This window comes from Folsomia candida, unplaced genomic scaffold, assembly GCF_002217175.1.
Source record: "Folsomia candida strain VU population unplaced genomic scaffold, ASM221717v1 Fcan01_Sc004, whole genome shotgun sequence".
Classification (NCBI taxonomy): Eukaryota; Metazoa; Arthropoda; class Collembola; order Entomobryomorpha; family Isotomidae; genus Folsomia; species Folsomia candida.
Genome location: NW_019091196.1, coordinates 8,066,764 through 8,085,837, shown reverse-complemented (window position 1 = coordinate 8,085,837; position 19,074 = coordinate 8,066,764). Strand labels below are relative to the sequence as shown.

Below are 19,074 nucleotides of genomic sequence, written 5' to 3'. Positions count from 1 at the left end.
ATTTAATCTTATTCCGCAAAAAAAGAATCCATACATATTTTATTACTCTTTTATTATCGGTTTTTGTAATTTTCTAAATCACAACATAATATTCATTAATATCTGATACGTTTACAAAACTAAGAAATATTAATGTCAAGGTTTTATCTTGCTAAAAGTGACCATCACTTATCTATTAATGGTGTGCGTTCATTATCCTTTTGAAGCAATTATCTCGTAAAGTGGTCGTCTCATCCAATCCACACACTTTACTCGTCACAATAGAATCAATGAATTTTAAACCTTACATCGTGTAATGATATGTGTAGACATTATAACTTGCTATATATTTATTTATCAAACAGCGGTATACAGTCGCATTGTAGTTGTTTTACATCTTATCATAATTACAATAACTGTATACCGACCACCTGATTTTGCTTATATATTATACGAATCATTAATCAACCGAGCTTTTCACTCCAATTACAAATAAATATTTCGAACATTAGTCTATCGTTAACAAAAATAGGGCATTTTACATTACAATTATACTTATCATATTGTTATTATCATGTTCCACGTTATTGCTCTGTCTGTATCCGATCTCATATAATAACTCTCTGTAGTAATGCATACACTTAAAAAACTATGTATGTATTTATGTCCATCTCTCTCCCACTTTCATTTGGTGTTTACTATTTCGTACTCACTTTTAATCAAACAATTTACCACATTGTCATCCCCAATAACACCAATTACAAAATGTTGTTGTCGCTTTCGGATCAAACTATTTTTAGCCGGGCGCATGTATCATGATCGTGATTGATAATGATTGTATTTACATTTCGAATCTGAGCGTTTCTTTTTTTTCATGCAGTCTTTAATCGTAATAAATGATTAATCTGTCTGATGATATATGCGCAACTACACAATCTACATGTGTAGATTCGTTTAATTTTCCTTAATTTCTTCTACGTACGAGTAAACTAAAGCGTCCGATTCACTTTTCCAGCACCTTCGTAATCGTAATGCGTTATGATAAGCTGCATTTCTTCGCGACAATCCCTCTTAATGCGCACCCCATGACTTGGATCTGTACCTGTTAAATTACGACCCTTCCAACTGACTATGTGTTTCCATTGCATTGAAATAATGAAATTTTTTACGTTTTTTTAGCCGACAAATGTCTTTCCCCTCAACACTTAGATAAATTATTGAATTTGATTTAGCATACTTTTAAATGTCAATAATTTCAAAATCCTATTTAACTCAATAACTTTTATTGTCATGAAATGAAAGAAAGTCATAACTTTTCCCATTATAAGTAAGTACGTATTTTAAACAATCCTTGTGTATGTAAATACTTTGCATAATTTCAGGGTTTCCCCCAAAACTAAAGGAAATATTTGATTTCTCTGAAAGACGGGCAACAAACGGTATATAAAATCTCTCTTTGCATTGTTGTTGTAATGTTTGCTTAAAATTTTAAGTACTTATAAATTCCGGCCAGCAAACTTTAACTACACATTGTTTGACAATTATTTACAAAAGTAATGCATGCATGCTTAACAAAATAATAGATATGCTCTCGTTTCGGCACCCACCCATCCATCCATCATCCATCAACCAACATTACAATATAAATGTATATGTACTCTTCTTTTTTTCCAATCCTCTCGTTCTTATCATTATTAAATATGCACAAAAGTACGCAAGTACGTACACCAGCAGACGAGTGAATAAATACGGAAGGAATAAAATATAGCTCGGCATAAAATATATGTATATTATATTATTATTTTATATGAATATATGTATGTAGCAAATGATGATCCATTCTTTTAAAATGTGAGATTAGATTGCTAAAATAGCACACAACGCTTTTAACTCTTATGTATGTAGCTTAAATATGTAGTGTAATAAAACATTCAGCTTATTGCAACGGAGGAGATCCACACCCATCAATCAATCAACTTCAAAGAATGAAACAATAATAATAAAATTCAATACAAATATTTACTCTGTGGGGTCGGGGGGAATTTTATATTTGGGGTTTATTCCAGTGGTCCATTATATATTTTCTCCATTTTTGAGTTTCTCTCTTGCGGTAAAATTTTTTCTTAAAAATTGGAAAAACACAATTTTTGCGTAATTATTGATGATGATGATGATGACATATGTCGTCCATTGGGAAAATGGGTAACGGTTGAACTCTAATTCTCTCTATTTTTTCACCGTTGGCCGTTAGTTGGTTGGTATCAATTAGGAGAATCACTTTTCTTTTTTGTCCAAGTTTTAATAATTAGTTATCATGAGCAAGATAAGTCTGCCTGCACTGCAGTTTTGATAATCGATTGATTACACACACTTCATCGATCATAGTAAAGTTTGTTGTTATTAATTACTTATATTATTAACTACACGTTTGAACATTATGTGGCTGCTGAAGCGGGTGAGGACATGTTAAAGTTATTGGCGTTATTGGAATTGTCCTCCAGATCAGTCTCCTCGTCCTCATCCACACCTTCCCCCCCAGCGGAGGCGAGTTCCTCCAAAAACCTGGAATTTACAGAGAAAAAAATGGATTATTAAATTGGTAAGTATAATTTTGAAATGAGTAATAATGAGATGCCAGGACACACACTAGTTGAAAGCATGACGGATTTTTTTATTGTTGTTGATTATGTATGATGGCGATTGATGATGATGTATGTGTCAATTTAAAAAATGCCTTGCAACATTTCATACATTTGATTAAACTTTGTATTTGAAGCAACATGCACGATAAGCCGAGGATGAAAAGAGACGTTATCGGTTCGCCGTGCAAATGTGTCAAATCTGCAATATTTTTAGTTTGAGTCTTACATGTGCAGAGAGTGAGAGGCATTTATGCTTTTCAACTTGATCCAACAACCTTTTCTAATTCGCATCTTCCTCTAATTATGGAAAGCACGTTGTAGAGTTTACTTAATGTTGAAGATGATTAAAAATGCAATGAATGAACACATAAAAATGCAAACTTGGCAAAAATCCCACTGCCCCGTTCACCTTGGGCAAATTGATAACCAATCTTACCCACGACGACGACTTATCGGGAAAGGAAGTTGGTTTGACATTTAAAAATGTTTATTATCAACAAACTTTGTAACTTTTGCTGCTCCTTTAGCTGCAAAACTTTGTATAATATTGATTGCCCCAGATACATATCTACTTCTTTTTTACTCATTCGAGATTTTTAATTTCTCAATGTTCTTGTCCTGACCCGAGAAGATGAGACTTTGATCTTTGCCTGCTGCCTCTCGGTTCACTCAGCATGGTTTTGACAGGATTTGCATTTTTATGAGAAATATTTTTTGGCCTGAAACTGGTTTTAATTTAGTTTTGAGTTATATAAGAGTCAAACTGAAATTAATTGGTGGAGTGGATCTGAGAAATGAAACGGACTTTCCAATGACAATAAACGGGACGTATGTACAACTTGACGAGAGACATAAAATATACCACTTTGCTACTTTTATTATCTCAACTTTTAAAGAATTAAAAAAAGTAAACTTACTTGTAGGGCTTCTCATCCCCCCGCATGTCGCATATCACATTTGTTAATGCCATAATGTAATGTTTGGCCAGAGTTAGGGTTTCAATTTTTGACAATTTCCTCGCCATTGCCACGTGCGGAATGACTTCACGAAGTTGCTGAAAAAGAAAAAAACACATTAACATTAAGGACAAAATTCAAGTATAAAGTGCAATAGCAAAGTTCATTCACTGCGAATAATACATAAAACACATCCCAAACATATTATAATGCAGGCATTATTTCTCGCATAGCTTGAGGTTTCGATAGATAATAGTCTCAGGTGGTTTTAAGGTGTAAATTCCGACAGGAAAAAAAACGTGTGGGGGAAGTGAAGCGACATTCATGCTAAATCTGCACTTTTATTTAAAGCCTCTGCTTTTTGGGTAGTGCGGTTTTATTTAGCAGCATTATTGTCTTTTGTAATGGTGCGAACTACTACTACCAGCCAATAAAAAAGAATTCTTTTTCTCTTAAACTCTTTTTCTAGGAACTGGTGAATGCTCGATTTTCTTCTTTTTTATTATTTACTGCCAACAAACTAACTATCAACCAGTACACTGCGACCGGTAAAACAAGGACACCTAACATTTTTTCCAATTTCTCAAAGGCCGTTCAAAGTATTTAGCTCTTTCTTTCACCATTAAGTTCTACAGTTCCTAGTAGTCTTGTCGCAAAATTTCGTTAAAATTGGTGCAGAGGTGTTGAAATTATTTAAGAATATGTCAAAATCAGGTGGCCAGTAAAACAAGGACACCCCACAATAAATTATTTGATTTTGACGGACTTAATTAGAATTTGATTCAACTTGTTGAGAAATTAAATTGTCAGTATATTTGGGATATTTTGGTCAATATATGACGTAAATTAACTCTTTTGTTCTGTCGATTTCACATAGTGAGGGGCAAATTCCCGTACTTGTTGCACAGGGGCAGAGTAGAAGCTCAATGTGCTTTACGGCGGAGTATTTCCAAAACGAACAATCACCTAAGTGTCCGCCGACCCACCGTAACAAGTTTTAAGGTCAAGGGGGACACTTTCGGTAGAACAAGGAAGCGAGGACGCACGCCTAAAACGATACAAATGTAAAAATTCAACATTCTCCGTCGCTCTAGCAACCCCTGTGTAACGATTATCCAGATTTAAGCGGAGTTCCAGCTTCCTATTTCAACATCTGATACTAATCAAGTCATGTCTGCTTACCCCAACCTCAGCAAGAGGAAAATCAAGACGAAACCGGTGCGTCCCCAGAAGCAAAAAGATGCTCAATTTCAATGGCCGAAAGAACGAATGACGTGGACTTCTAAGAGGGATCACACCGTTGTTAACGACGAGAAAAGACTTACATAACCCTTTTGCCCCCCACTTTTGCCTTTGCCCCTCACTATGTGAAATCGACAGAACAAAAGAGTTAATTTACGTCATATATTGACCAAAATATCCCAAATATACTGACAATTTAATTTCTCAACAAGTTGAATCAAATTCTAATTAAGTCCGTCAAAATCAAATAATTTATTGTGGGGTGTCCTTGTTTTACTGGCCACCTGATTTTGACATATTCTTAAATAATTTCAACACCTCTGCACCAATTTTAATGAAATTTTGCGACAAGACTACTAGGAACTGTAGTACTTAATGGTGAAAGAAAGAGCTAAATACTTTGAACGGCCTTTGAGAAATTGGAAAAAATGTTAGGTGTCCTTGTTTTACCGGTCGCAGTGTAATTGCATGCAACACTAGTTTACTTAAATATTTGCGTGCTCAATGCACGCAAAATGTAGTGACGAACCGCGTCATCGATTGCATTGATTACATTTGTAAATTTTTAAATATTACTACTTGCCAATCAAGGATATTAAAAGGGGTCGTAGTGAAAAGTGGTTTGATTTCTTGTATAGAAAATTATAATTTTATGGTCCTCGTGTGTGTACGGACATATGTAGTTTGTAATTATTATTCATATTTTATGCGACAGGTATTTCTGTCATATTTTTTGAAATACCTGGCGTTCATTTGAACAAATTAGTAACAAAACCTTGCAGTTATAGCCACAAGGCAAGTTTACAATTTCATGCTAATTTATTTATAAATTTAATTTAACAAATGTTCCACAAGCCAAAAAAGGTTTAGGTTTAAGGTTGATCCTCTCTTGATTTTCGTGCACCCAAAAACCTTGCAAGTTGCAACCCCAACCTGCATACATAAAAATGTATTTGCTGTTTTTACGATAAAAAAATTGAACTTTGCAGGATACTACATCGGTGCAGAAGAAGTGTCAAGATTGAAAGAATTTATATCCGCCTCCCAGCAATTTCAATCTCTTTAAAGAAAACCTTCTGCAGGGTTGATTTCTAAAAAAAGACGCAAATGAGCAAGCTTTTTACGTGCTCAAAGTGTGTTAAAAGTTGTAAAGAACTCATGCCATTCATGCTGTGGTTAACTAATGAGACATGCCAGATATATAAGACCACAACAGGTAAGTAAGAAGGTAGCTAGCTGAAAATCTGGTTTTATTTGGCTACATCGGCTCAAATGTATAGTTAGCCTACTCCACGTCCACCACCATGATTATCGTCATTATTACAAGACCGATTTCAAATTCATTTCATGTAATGGACGCCGAGATGCATCTTTTACCTGCATCCATTGAATCGAATCGTATCATGGTGTAAAGTTACATTTGTTACATCGCACATCTCCCAATTTTGGAGGTGTGCAACCAACTTGAAAGAGCGACCTGATATCGCGTCATGCATACGGTGGCGAAATGCCGGCCGGCAAAGTGAAGTGTACATGAATGCATGTGGACTGTTTGCCTTGTTATATTCGTCCAAAAACAAAAATCTGCATAATCTGTATAAGCAGATTTGAAAAACTGCAAATAAAGTCCAAACTAGTTTTCTTATTAACTTTGCTGGCATTCTTCAGTGACACGACGCGCAGCATTGTTGATTTTACACTACACCAGATTTCAATCAATCCAATCGCCGTATATTCAAACTCGTTTAATAAAAATCCATCTCATCCTTTATCCCCCCAATGAGCACGTAAACGTAATTTTGTGTCTCGAGAGTATAAACAGAGTCGTATATTATTATGATGAGGAGAAGAAGAGGACGACGCTGTTGCCTGGTTTGGTTTTGGCAGGTCCTCATTTAAATTAAACCCTGCTTTCAAGAGTAACTTTTTATGTCAAAGTAAAATTTGTGTGGATTTCGTGTATTTGTGGCAGGCAGGAGTGGGACAGGTAACTAAATAGGTACGTGTATTTTAGGGCCGAGCTTGAGAACCAAGGAGGAATGCTAATTAAATGATTCACCACCACTTTTTTTGCTAAAATTGAAAATCCCAAATCCGGATTTTTCAAACTTTTGTGAATACTTACTACCTCGTTAAATACGTGACCACGCTGCGGTCAATCACAAAAGATGACATGTCCACATTTTGGAAAGGGCATTAAATTTTTGAGTGATTGTCAAGATTTTTAATTGAAATTTTAACATGTTCAATTTAACGGGTGTCTTATCAATCAATATACAACTAACTTTCCAGTCTGAACTTATTAAGTTCTCCACTTAACGAACAACTCGTGTATGATGTTGACAGGTGCTTTTAAACACAAATCTGATCTAATTTCTCTATTTTTTTCCACAATCAAGTCCTTTATTATCTGACAAATAACCATACAAAATCCTTCCAGCTATTATTACTACTTTACAATACGTATATAATTATTGTACTTATGTCGTTCATTTTTTTACAGTCACAACACATTTAGTTTAGCTAAAAGCATATCAATTGCATGCATGCACAGCCAGCCAGCTTTCATTTATTTTATGTCAGTTAATAATAAATTGGACCTTTATTTATCCCCTCTCACCGTCTACGTACGTCAATGTTGCCTGTCTGCACTCATTAATAATGCAAGTGCAACTTTTAAAAAGTCTTTTTAATAATAAATCAATGCAATCCGATGCAAATTGCGCAGTTGGAAGGAGAAGAAGAAGAGAAGAAAAAGTACCTTTTTGTCTTTTGAAAGATATTAGGAATATAATGTACGATCAAACTGCAAGTACATAAATTTGTACAGTGTGAAGAAAGAAAAGAAGGTCTACGGCTCAAAGTGACCACACCCTTGGTATTGCTTCTTGGCTAACAAGTAACAGAACAGCAGTGGTTCTGCTCTATTCTGACCTAATAATATCATGAGAAGGTATGCATACCCTCCTCCTACTACCTCATGATCCATCCAACTTGTAACCAGTCGCCATCGACATCGACATCCACTACAAATTCTAAATTCCGCAGATTTTATCGATATCGATACTTTCACATTATAAAAACTAATGCGTATTGGTTTAGCTTTTCAAATCAGTCTTTTCCTCCTCCTCCTCTCCATCTAAATATCCATCTATCCATCCACTTCATTCTCTCAGACAGCATGACACTCGTTTCGTTTCGTTACAATTAACGATACGACGACGATGATGTGATCCGGGTTGATTGAAGCACTTACATTAGCTTCGTAAATAGTACATCGAATCTTATTATCTCATCAAATATTATGCTCTTCTTTTAAACAAACGGTCGGTCGTCCCCGTCTCGAAAAACGACGAATCAAAAAACGTCATCTTCTCCTTATATCCAAATCCATCAAACGCAATCTAATCAATACACTGCCAAACCAACCCAACTCTCTCGAGAGGTGAAAGAACGGTTTGCTTTGCTTTGCTTTACTTTACTTTCTGATTTATTTGTTTTGCACGAATTTATTTGAGTTTAGTTCTGCATTCAGTGATCCTACTTTAAAGTAGATGAGTAAGTTAGTAGATGGATAAGATAAATAATTCAAGTTTCAATGAATTTTTGAGGGGGGTTTGTATGAGCCTTGACGTCATGCATGTCAGCTTGGTTGGTCTTTAAAGCACTGTTGATACTTAATTAAAGAGGACGAGGGAGGAAGTTGAGACATGAATGATGGCGATGGTGTATTGTCCACCAAGCCACACTTTTGTTCATATCGACACATGACGTCCACCGGCGAGACGAGACGGTAGACGGTATCTCGGCTTGCAATGCATATGTAAAATAAAAATGAAATGACCACGGAGGGAGGTTTTAGAGACCCTTTTGCTCTCGAAATTATAAAAGTAAGTAGGTGACGAGCCATCGCAGGGATTGACATGAAAGTTCACTATACAGTTCACGACAGTACTTTAGCCATCACGACTTTGTAGAAATATATGTGCTGTGCACACGTATGTACAAATACAGGATGGATTCATATTGTTGGTTAAATGACTGACGAGCTAGTGAAAACTTCAAGTGATACCGTTCTGTCTGTCATAAAATTTTTCTGTATGTTTGCCAAGCTCTTATAACGAAAGTCTTCTCTGGCACGATGATTTTGGTAGAATTCTGACAAAAAATTAGACCTAAATTTACAAAAGAGGTAGCATTTGAATAGGTTATACATACATACAGACAAACACACATTTATTGCCTTGAATGGAATTTGGGTAACATTGTGCATGACGTTAATCAGTTGAATTGGATGGATTGCATTTCATATTACTTGAAACATATTTCAAAATTACGTAAAAGGTAGATGAGCAAATAACCAACCACCGCACACGTTGCAAACTCTACATTCATTTACACTGAAAAAAAGCCAAAACCAGATCTTTTCCTCCATTATTTACACATTTTTCAAAATGGATTTATCAAGTAAAATATATGAGCGTCCTTGATCGACAAGTGGTGCGGACACAGAGAGAGAAAAAAGTAGTACAAATTGCCGAAAAAAGCCGGCACATTGATCAATTCTCAGATATTTTATTTATTTATGACTCGAAAACGCCATCCCCGTGTAAAAAAGAGAGTAATTTGTCATCATTATCGGAACGAATTGACATTTTTTGTGCATGCATACATACGTCTCCAAAATTCCTGAATCAACATTTTTTGGGGGATCGTGTGCAGCAGCAGCAGAGGTGCAATTGAATAGATTAATGGATTATTCATCATCATTTAACATCATAACTTTATTAACAATAATGCATAAAGTATCGTAAAATAATTTAATTCGTGTTCCACGTCATCAGAGTTACAAACTCACAATGCAGCACATGCCTGCATTGAACCAAATCAAACCAAACTTTTTTTGGTTGGCAACACTTGTCGCAATATAATGTGTGTGTATGCAAACAGAACTTTTGTCTGAAAACTGGAGCAGTTTTTACTAATTTACATGGAGGATTGGGTACACAACAATGCTTCTCATGGCAATTTAGTGGGTTTAGTATTATCAAACAGTTTCAAACTATGTATTTACACATGTACTTGCTGCTGGTGGACGTAAATTGTACCAGAATTCATCGGTAATTGTAATTGTTATTATTACCACGTCAGTGGTCCACCACTCGAAAACTATTTAGCCTACATATGTATTTATTATATTGCTCTGAATGAAAAAAAATGTTCGAGTCGCGGTATGAATTATTTGTTGCCGTCATCACTTTGATTAAGCGAATTATGCTAAATTGAACCATCCTTTTTAAGTTATCTGTCTCTTCTTACGCACACAGTTCAAGTGGCTATCGCACCATTATGATTTTGCGTTAATAAGGAGAAGCATTAAAACATTTTGGTTATTTCATCCGGAGTGAGATTTATTTAAATCCTTTGCCCACGATTGATACATATTTATTTGATAAGAGAATAGAGTAGCCCATAATTCGCTTAATCTGCTCCTGCTGCTGCTAATGCGGTGAGTTACCACCAATAAATTGGACCATGGGATTATCTATCTATTACCAGATTTTATTTTACCCATATTTAAGTAATTGGAGCAACTATTTATTTAACCCTGTGCGTAACTGGGTATGTTTAAATTGCCGAAATGTATCATATCATCCTCAAGGAAAACTTAATTTGCCAGCAAGTGTCAATTCAGCGTTATTGGTCGGATAAAAAATCCGCCTTGACCTTTCCAATGGATTGGATGCATAAATCTCATACATTCTCTAATCTTGCTTTGACCAAATGCTTACTTACTTTTCCATGAAGTATCAAAACCTTTCTTGGAATTTCATGCCTTACTTATATTATGCCCCAGACTTTACCAAAGACTAATCTGCATCCGTTTCCGACCCATCCATCCTTTCCCGTTATAAACTATTACTCACCAACCAGCAAGGCAAATGGATAATGAATACTACAATTATTTTAAAGATGCTTGAACCCAACGATACATCATCAACGATCCATTAAATTATAAATTGTTGTCTGTGTGTCTACTACCTCACTCAGAGCTCAGCCTGATTTTAGAGAAAGAAACGATTTACTACATACATATGTACTACTACGGTCAGACTCATTATTAAAATAAGAATGAAGTCACTGGTTGATGATCTCTCGGTACGTCTCCGTCTTTTTGCAAGCATACAAAAGTTGAGATATTGCTGCTTAAAATGTGTTCATCATCATCATCTTTATTACTGCTGCAGTTCACGAACGACCACGACCACCAAAAAGCACGCTAATAACTAAATATATGCGTAGTCCATCATTGTATTGTGTACACATTTCACTACAAATGTATTTAGAAACAATGTGGAATTCATAATAAATAACATGAAGTACAGACTGGAACTGTAACCGGCTTTCACGTGGAGTTGGATAGATAGATCGAGAGTAATCTATGTACAGCCAATAAATAATAATGACGCAGAGTCTCCTACCAGATATACTTTTGCACACATGAATCAAATAAATTGCGCTGAGCGAGTGGAGATAACCTGATGTGGTCAAGTGTATTAGACAGAAATTGGTATTGGAGGTATGTATGGAGGTGGTAAAACCTATTATTCGATAATCTCAGATTTTTCACCACCACACCACCAAAACTCTGATAACTTTTGCATTGTATTTTGTATCATCATCATGATCATCATCACCACCACCCTCATGCATCTCTCGGACTGACTTTTAGCATTCTCTACTTGACAGCCATTTCACGTACGCAATGAGCAAGAGCAATTACATTTTCAGTCAGAACAAACCCACATGTACCGAAATTTTTTAAAGCTAACCAAACCACCACCACTTGAAACAAGTTAACACGACTACATACACAGAGATAGATGTGCATGCAAATGTGCTTTACATCTTTACACCATTTACTTAATAATTCTAATACAAATATCCATTCTTTTAATGACACAATGGTTCAGTCAGTAATTATTATTTTACTACGACGAACGGACGGACAATGCACCAACTAAAGTGACAAGTTGAGCAAATACCAAAAGTACACGTAATAGTTTGCACACGAAAAAAAAAAGATCATCACGCCTCCACCAAGTATTTAGAGCGACTGACGCTTCGATCCCCTGCTAAACTAAAAAGTGTCCACATACATTATTCCTAGATAATAATACTGCAAAGGAGAGACTCTTTCTAATTCAATGGAAATGGTGGAGTAGGTCACGAACACTAACTAACAACCTGTGGTGGGGGGAAAAGGGCTGGATTCGAGCAGATGATGGGGCGGGGGATGAGCATGGTACAGATATTTAGGTATATTTTGACTGCAAACAAACTCTATCTTGCCGTATCTAATTAGTGGCTGGAGGGCATTCCTTCCTAAGTACATATCCCCTACTTACTATGTAATAATGCGATCTACCTGTTGTGTAATGCATGCAACAAAGTACGTACGTACGTATTTATTCAGCAAACCCAACCACGAGGAGGTAGTGGCAAAAAATTCGGGTCAACGTTCACTCCTTTTCGTGGATAAGAGAACTCTCGAGCTAGACTCCTATACGAGAGATGAATGATGGTGAAAAAAACCGGTTTCTTTCTTTAAGCATTCACACTCAGGAGATATTGTGTGTCTGATTTATAAACATTTCTTCTTCTTCTTAATTCGCATGCACAATACATTGTTGAGTTAGACGAAGAAGTTCCTCCAGCAGAAGAAATTTGCAGTCGAGCAGTGATGCCAGAGAAAGAAGTGAATGTTTACAATGCTGGTCCTCCGACCAACCAATCTAATGACGATAAAGCCTTTTAACTCAACCTGTCAGATAGCACGCTGCTGCACAGGTAAAAACGTACGTACGTATTATTTAGTGGTCTGGTCTGGTCATAGTGAGAGTGTTATTTCTATTAGGTCTCGTTCATCCGTCGGTTAAAACATTTCAGATTGGTCAGCATAGGCTTCACTTTAATATAATACCGAGTCGGTATTACCGACCAAGTGAGTGTCTTTCTGCTGCATGCAACTAACTGCGAACTGCTCAGATGGATGGATGGAAGATGCACCTGTAGTGTAGTACATAATAATAATCTCTCTGCTCATCAAATTCCATCCTCCGCAAATCAATTCCACTTGATAAAAGGCTTTGGAATGTTGCTATATATGATGATGAGCAAGTGGGAACAAGACCATAGCATAGTTGACTCGGTATAGTGTGCAAAAGGAAAAAGTAGTCGATGTGAACGACGACGACGACGAAGAAGAATATAAAAGTGTTAGAAAATCGATACAAAAAATTAGGTAGTCTAATGAACGCTGTCAGTACATGTACGATTGCTCGTCTGCAACTTGGCTAGCTGGCTTGGCTATAGGCATGCCTGCCCGTAAGTATGTATAACAGAATGACAAGACAAATTTGTTAAAGCATCCCCAATTTCAAGCTAAAACAGGGGATTTAAAACGGTACTTTGTTTCAAAGTTTAAATCTGTCTCCTCAACTCAACCAATTCTTTTTTCCTTTTTCACCAGGAGCATCTTCTTCTTCTTTTATACATTGTAGACGACTCGCAAGAAATAGAATGGACTAAAAAATCGACGAATGAGTTTGAAGTTGAGTCAAGCGAAAACTGATTCACGGTGAAGAATAGAATAATAATAATGAGGAATTATAAACACCAGGTTGAAGAAATGTGAGAAATTCTTAAACTTACTACTTTAAAGTTTGCCATTATTGCTGAATGGGGGACTAGAAGAAAAATAGGGATTTGCGGATTTTCCTCCACTCAAGATTTCCCCTCAGACATTTTTGCGTACTTACTTAGTCTGGCTCAGATAAAGCCAAATCAGCAGCAGAGATATAATAAAAGGTGAGATCAGATCGAGGCAAGAAAAGCATTATTTTATTTATTTCCACCCTCTCGTGACTTTTACGATGCGGATTGATGCAACCCTTCACTCACTCTCAGGAGGAGAGTACGCCAACCTGATAATGACAGATCTTGATGTCCTTTGGATATATGGTAGTACCCCCTCTGAAAGTAAAAAGTGTGAAGCGGTTTGATGCCATGGCCAAATTTACGCCCGTCACACCCCTTTGAAGGCGCGCCCGATGCCAAACTAGCTGCACTAAAAAATTCGCCAAAAATCCAATTTTGTTCGGATTTTCATAATAATTATATATTTGTGATCCCAGATAGTCCCTTTATCATATTCAGTTGCAAAATTAACTTTTCAGAAATTTTCAATATTTTCGAATATTTCCTGAAAAGGGCATGGCTTGAAAAAATTCCAAATTCCAAAATAGTTCAGATTGATATCTGATATGATAAAGCAACTATTTGGGATCATAAATATGTAACTATTATGAAAATCCGAAGAAAATTGGATTTTTGGCGAATTTTTTAGTACAGCTAGTTTGGCATCGGGCGCGCCTTCAAAGGGGTGTGACGGGCGTAAATTGGGCCATGGCATCAAACCGCTTCACACTTTTTACTTTCAGAGGGGGTACTACCATATATCCAAAGGACATCAAGATCTGTCATTATCAGGTTGGCGTACTCTCCTCCTCAGTCACCCAGTAAAGAAGTAAAAAGCCACGCAGCAGAAAATAAGTATGAATCCGGTTTTTTTTCTTTCTACTCAAGTACACCATTTGTACGCGATTGCTTCTAATTTATACTTTTGTGGGAGTAATTAAGTGCTGTGTTGTTAATATAATCTAAATAATTCATCCGTGCCGAGTTGTAAAAATGTGGATAAGAGGACGAGAAAAAGGAAAATGCAATTTATGAATGACGATAAATACAAATAAAACGGGAAATATACACATTTTCAACTTTTAAAATATTTAGCGACCAATCGACAGCGAAAAAAAAGTGTCCCACAAACAATGTCACGTTGCAAAATTCAAGAATGCAAGTTTAGGTTGACTGACATGAAAACGTGAGGAGGAGAAATGAAACGAATGAGCATTGCCATTATATCAAAAAAGTACCACAAACTGAGCCATTTCATTAAGATGTAGAAAAAAAGTACTTTTAGTGCATATGTCTGTATGCACTTTATAACGCTGCATTCCATTCCATCCGGCAAAAAAAAGAGAGGCGGAGGAGAAGGAGGAGGGGACGAGAATGCATAAAATTTTACAAGAATGAAATCTGCACAATGCATTTTTTTACGGAAATCAAACCGAATGCTAACCTGGAAGGCATCGTTGAGTGAGTGCATCCGCTGCCTTTCACGTTCATTTGATTCTAGACGCCGAAGATTCCTTTCTCTCGCGGACAGCACTTGTTTTCTCTTCCCGTCGTACCCGTCCCCGCGCCCTCTCGACTTTTCCGACGCTTCAGAACCATTCCCCTCGTTGGCGTCATCGCCACAACTCTGACTTCCCCCTTGACCTTCGGAAGACCGTTTGTAGCGTCGTTTCCCATTTGCCGTGCCGCCACTACTACTCGTTCCACCGCCACGACCGGAAGTGGACCCCTCTTCTGACGCACCGGAAGAACAGCTCCCTAACCCAAAGTCTTTTAAAGAATAGTTAAAACTGTTGGAATTGTCGCCATCACTGCTCTCGTCGTACTCGTCCAAGTCTTCTTCTCGTATGTGGAGCAAGTTGTCGGCAGCCATGTGGATTTCTTCATCGTTAAATATATCTTTAATTAATGAGTCGGGGATGTCGTCGGGAATGTCGTCGGGAAGGTCGTCGCGGAGGAGGTCGCGGACTGGGCGTTTTCGACCACGGGTCGTGGTAGACAGTTTATTACTCTCTTTGCGGATTCCCGTCATTGTGTTGACTATCATTACCTGCGAAAAAAGATTAGTCATTAGAATCTAAGTTATTGCGATTGGTCTTATTTTTTATTGGTACAGTTAAAATAACTGCATGCACAATCTCATTATTTTAATTCGAGGGGCGATTCTGAGACACTTATAGAAATCTTAACTCTATTTTATGCATAATTGCGAAATTATCTCCTAATAATCTTAAAATTACGAAGCGACTCACTTTGCTAAAAGTAACCCTCCCCTTCATTCTCTGAACTTGCAACACAATTAATAAGTTTTCAATCAATTAATTCACAAAGGTTGACGGACACATTTCGCAGAACTCGTGTTGCACATAAATATATGTGTACATACCATTACATTCACCTCCTCTAACGAATTGCGACAAGAGTAAATAAAATAATAACATAAAATAAACCTTCTTCTTCTTCCGCCTTTTAGAAGCATAATTGAATTTTTAAAATTTCCACGTAATGTTGTCTTTACCAGGATCAATTTGGTTCAACGTGTTACGATTACGACCACAAAACAATTGACGGCTGATTAAGTGATGGTGGCAACATTTATATTTATACAAGTACAAATTTGTGTCAGATGATAGTGGTAACATCAACAGTCAGTCAGCCAGCAGCGTCAAATCCTCTGTACATACATCCCTAAGTACTTATGTACTTTAATAAATTACCCGACCGAAAATCCCAACCTAATCAATCAGCTCGTCATCAACGACTTAATGACACAATTGAGAACGAACGAACGGGGAGGTGGGTTTGGATAATGATAAATTGGTCCAAATTTACAAATCCTAATTCAAGCTGGGAAATACGTCCTGCAAATAATGTCCTCTCAATCTGAAGCTATAATAATAAATAATAATAATACATTTATAATCTCGTCCTTGGATGATTCGCATTGTATTCCTTAGTATCGTGGTCGGTCGTCCAGCAGCTTATCGTGGTCCGACCTTCAGGAATTATTAAATGCAAAAGAGGACATTTTGGTAAATATTGTGTGTTTGCTGGACACATTTTGAAAGGATGCGTTTTGATTAATAAGAGCTTGTTAAATAGAATTTTGTTGCTCCACATGCAAACACGAGTCTGAATAACTGGCCGAATTGGAATGTGCCATTATGCAGAATATTGCAGAAATGTGTGGTGTGGAAATTATGCGTGGAATCCTTCCTGCAAATTATTTATCTCGATAATATAATGTCTTCAGTAGAACTGTGCTAATCGCCTCTGCTCAATGTCCAACTATTTAACTTACTTTACTTTTGGTTTTATTTTACCACCCCGTAATAAATGATGATGATGAGGATGATGGACGCTGAGAATTTTATTACATAACTTATAACTGATAACTAACTAACTAACTAACTAACTAACTACTATGTAGCATGGTATTTGTAGCACGTAAGTAAAGTAACACACATGACGAGCCGGCATTTCGCATATTGTAGATAAGTGTGTATTGGATTAGAATTGAAGATAAGGTCACTCCAATTTATTTATTTGCCGGCTTATCATCCTCACTCTTCTCCTCTTCTGGGATGTCTCGTCTAGAGAGGTTTGTAATCAAATGTGGACCAAATTAAGTGCATTTCCACTACACTCATTTCCATTTTCACAATGTTCACGTCTACTCTACTACTACTAATTCTTGACAGTTTTGTGTAGATAATTATATACATGTATGCATACTTAATAAACTTTGTACTTACTATGTACTTACTTACTGCCCTTCTCCACCGTGACAACAAGTGTCACCCCATTACAGCAATCAATCAGCAATTAGTTGTTAATTTCTCAAATCAATCCTTCTTCGTGGTCATTAAGCTTAGCATTTTCGAACCTCGTTAACTCTCCTGCTTTTCCTCAGAAGCAACAAAATCTACGAGGGCACCAGGTTACCAGACGAGATCAATAATATTCATGCTTCAAAATCTCACATTATTTATTATCGGTTATTTTACAACCTCATCATGATTATTCTCTGCACCCGCACCCGGCACAACACAGATTTAATCCTGGCTGCACGATTTTATAGCATCGCACGTCAAATCATCAAACGGTCAATCACAGGAGAGCTCGAGAGGATCATCATATAGCGTTTGGCTCGCAAGATTTTTTGGCGAGACTGCCTTTTTTTGTATCGCGTAAGTATACAAATATTCAACAAGAAGAAGAAGAGTAGTCGATCAGAGAATGACAACTAGGTGTGAAAAAAAGGCTCAGGAAAAAGAAGTCAGCATCCGTAGAGCATGAATGACATGGTGGCTGAATATTCTATGCTCGCATTTCGTCGTCGTCAACTTCTTCATCGTCTCCTACTTTTCTTTTCTTTTCCTCTATTCTTCGTATCTGAGTAAGAAAAATGTGTGTATTTTGTGCATCCCAAAAATGAACGGCACTTGTGTCCTGTCGACCAGAGGGGACCATCAGCCAACCATTTATTTTATTTTTAGGCAGGCAGGTCTAATAAAAGTGACCACTAAACAGCCAGCACTCGGCGTGCCTAACCATTTTCATGTAATGTAACCGGTTTCTGTTTCTTCTACCCCAAAAATGCATGAATTTAGAATACATTTTTCTCTCCCGAGTTTATATGTATGCTATTTTTATGTACATTTTATTTTATGTAGTCGTCTCGCCTCTGCTTGTTTATTCATTCTACTTTATTTACCGGCGTATAAATCTTTTTTTATACATGCATATTTTGTGACATTACAGATGTGCAAAAATAAAAAATAAATAAATTTTGTGCAAGCAAAAATTAATAAACTCCACACTCCATGTTTAGAAGAGAACAATTGAAATTACCCTTAAAAATATTCCCCTCGTGGAATCATAAATACAATTGAATGAATGTATGCGTTTGCAAAAACAAAAATTAATATCAGAATACAAAACTTTTTTACAACTTACGATTTATGCGCAATCTGTCCCCATGCAATAATACTCATTGTCAAGTATGCATTACTTCTTGAAAGTGCGGCTCCGTATTAAAAAATTCACTCTTTGAAATAATAACATTTTGCCAATGAATAACTTGTCCTAGTTCAATAAACTGAGTCAATTTCGCTGAATGCACGGATAAATTCACACGGTTGATGTAGACTTTTAGACAAATCGGGGCAGAATTAATAGTAAATAATAATTTCTTCGCCTTGTCGACGACACGTTCCTCTCTGAAACTGAAACTGTTCTCCTTAAAGTCTACCTTATGATGGACTTTGTGTGTATTTTAGCTGTGTTGTAGATATTTTTCTCAATTTTATTATTTCACCTGAGAAAGAAAGAAATTGCATGAACGCTGTATGATTTTGCTTGCATGAAGTTTTTAGAGAATGGATGGATGTTGTTGGCTCGAGCAGAACTCTTCAACTGGTTTCAGCTTCAGCCTTTACTTTTTGCATGAGAGTCTCTCCGTCATGAATGCAAACTATATAATGTGGCAGAGG

The 19,074-nt window shown here is 36.6% G+C and overlaps 1 protein-coding gene across 2 annotated transcripts; it reads right to left on the bottom strand.

The window, feature by feature from the left end:
* Nucleotides 1–35: 35 nt before the first annotated feature.
* Nucleotides 36–19,071, bottom strand: LOC110849544 (protein dimmed). 2 transcript variants are annotated; one of them, XM_022096965.2, is made up of 5 exons: nucleotides 15,966–16,148; nucleotides 15,832–15,866; nucleotides 15,024–15,629; nucleotides 3,539–3,675; nucleotides 36–2,541 (listed from the first exon to the last, which is right to left on the bottom strand). In XM_022096965.2, exons 1-5 carry the CDS (start codon nucleotides 16,018–16,020, stop codon nucleotides 2,415–2,417), a joined length of 960 nt encoding a protein of 319 aa, XP_021952657.2. In that variant the 5' UTR covers nucleotides 16,021–16,148; the 3' UTR covers nucleotides 36–2,414. The 2 variants fall into 2 exon arrangements, with proteins under 2 accessions (XP_021952657.2, XP_035707144.1); XM_035851251.1 differs by lacking the exons at nucleotides 15,832–15,866; nucleotides 15,966–16,148 and adding an exon at nucleotides 18,539–19,071.
* Nucleotides 19,072–19,074: the final 3 nt, after the last annotated feature.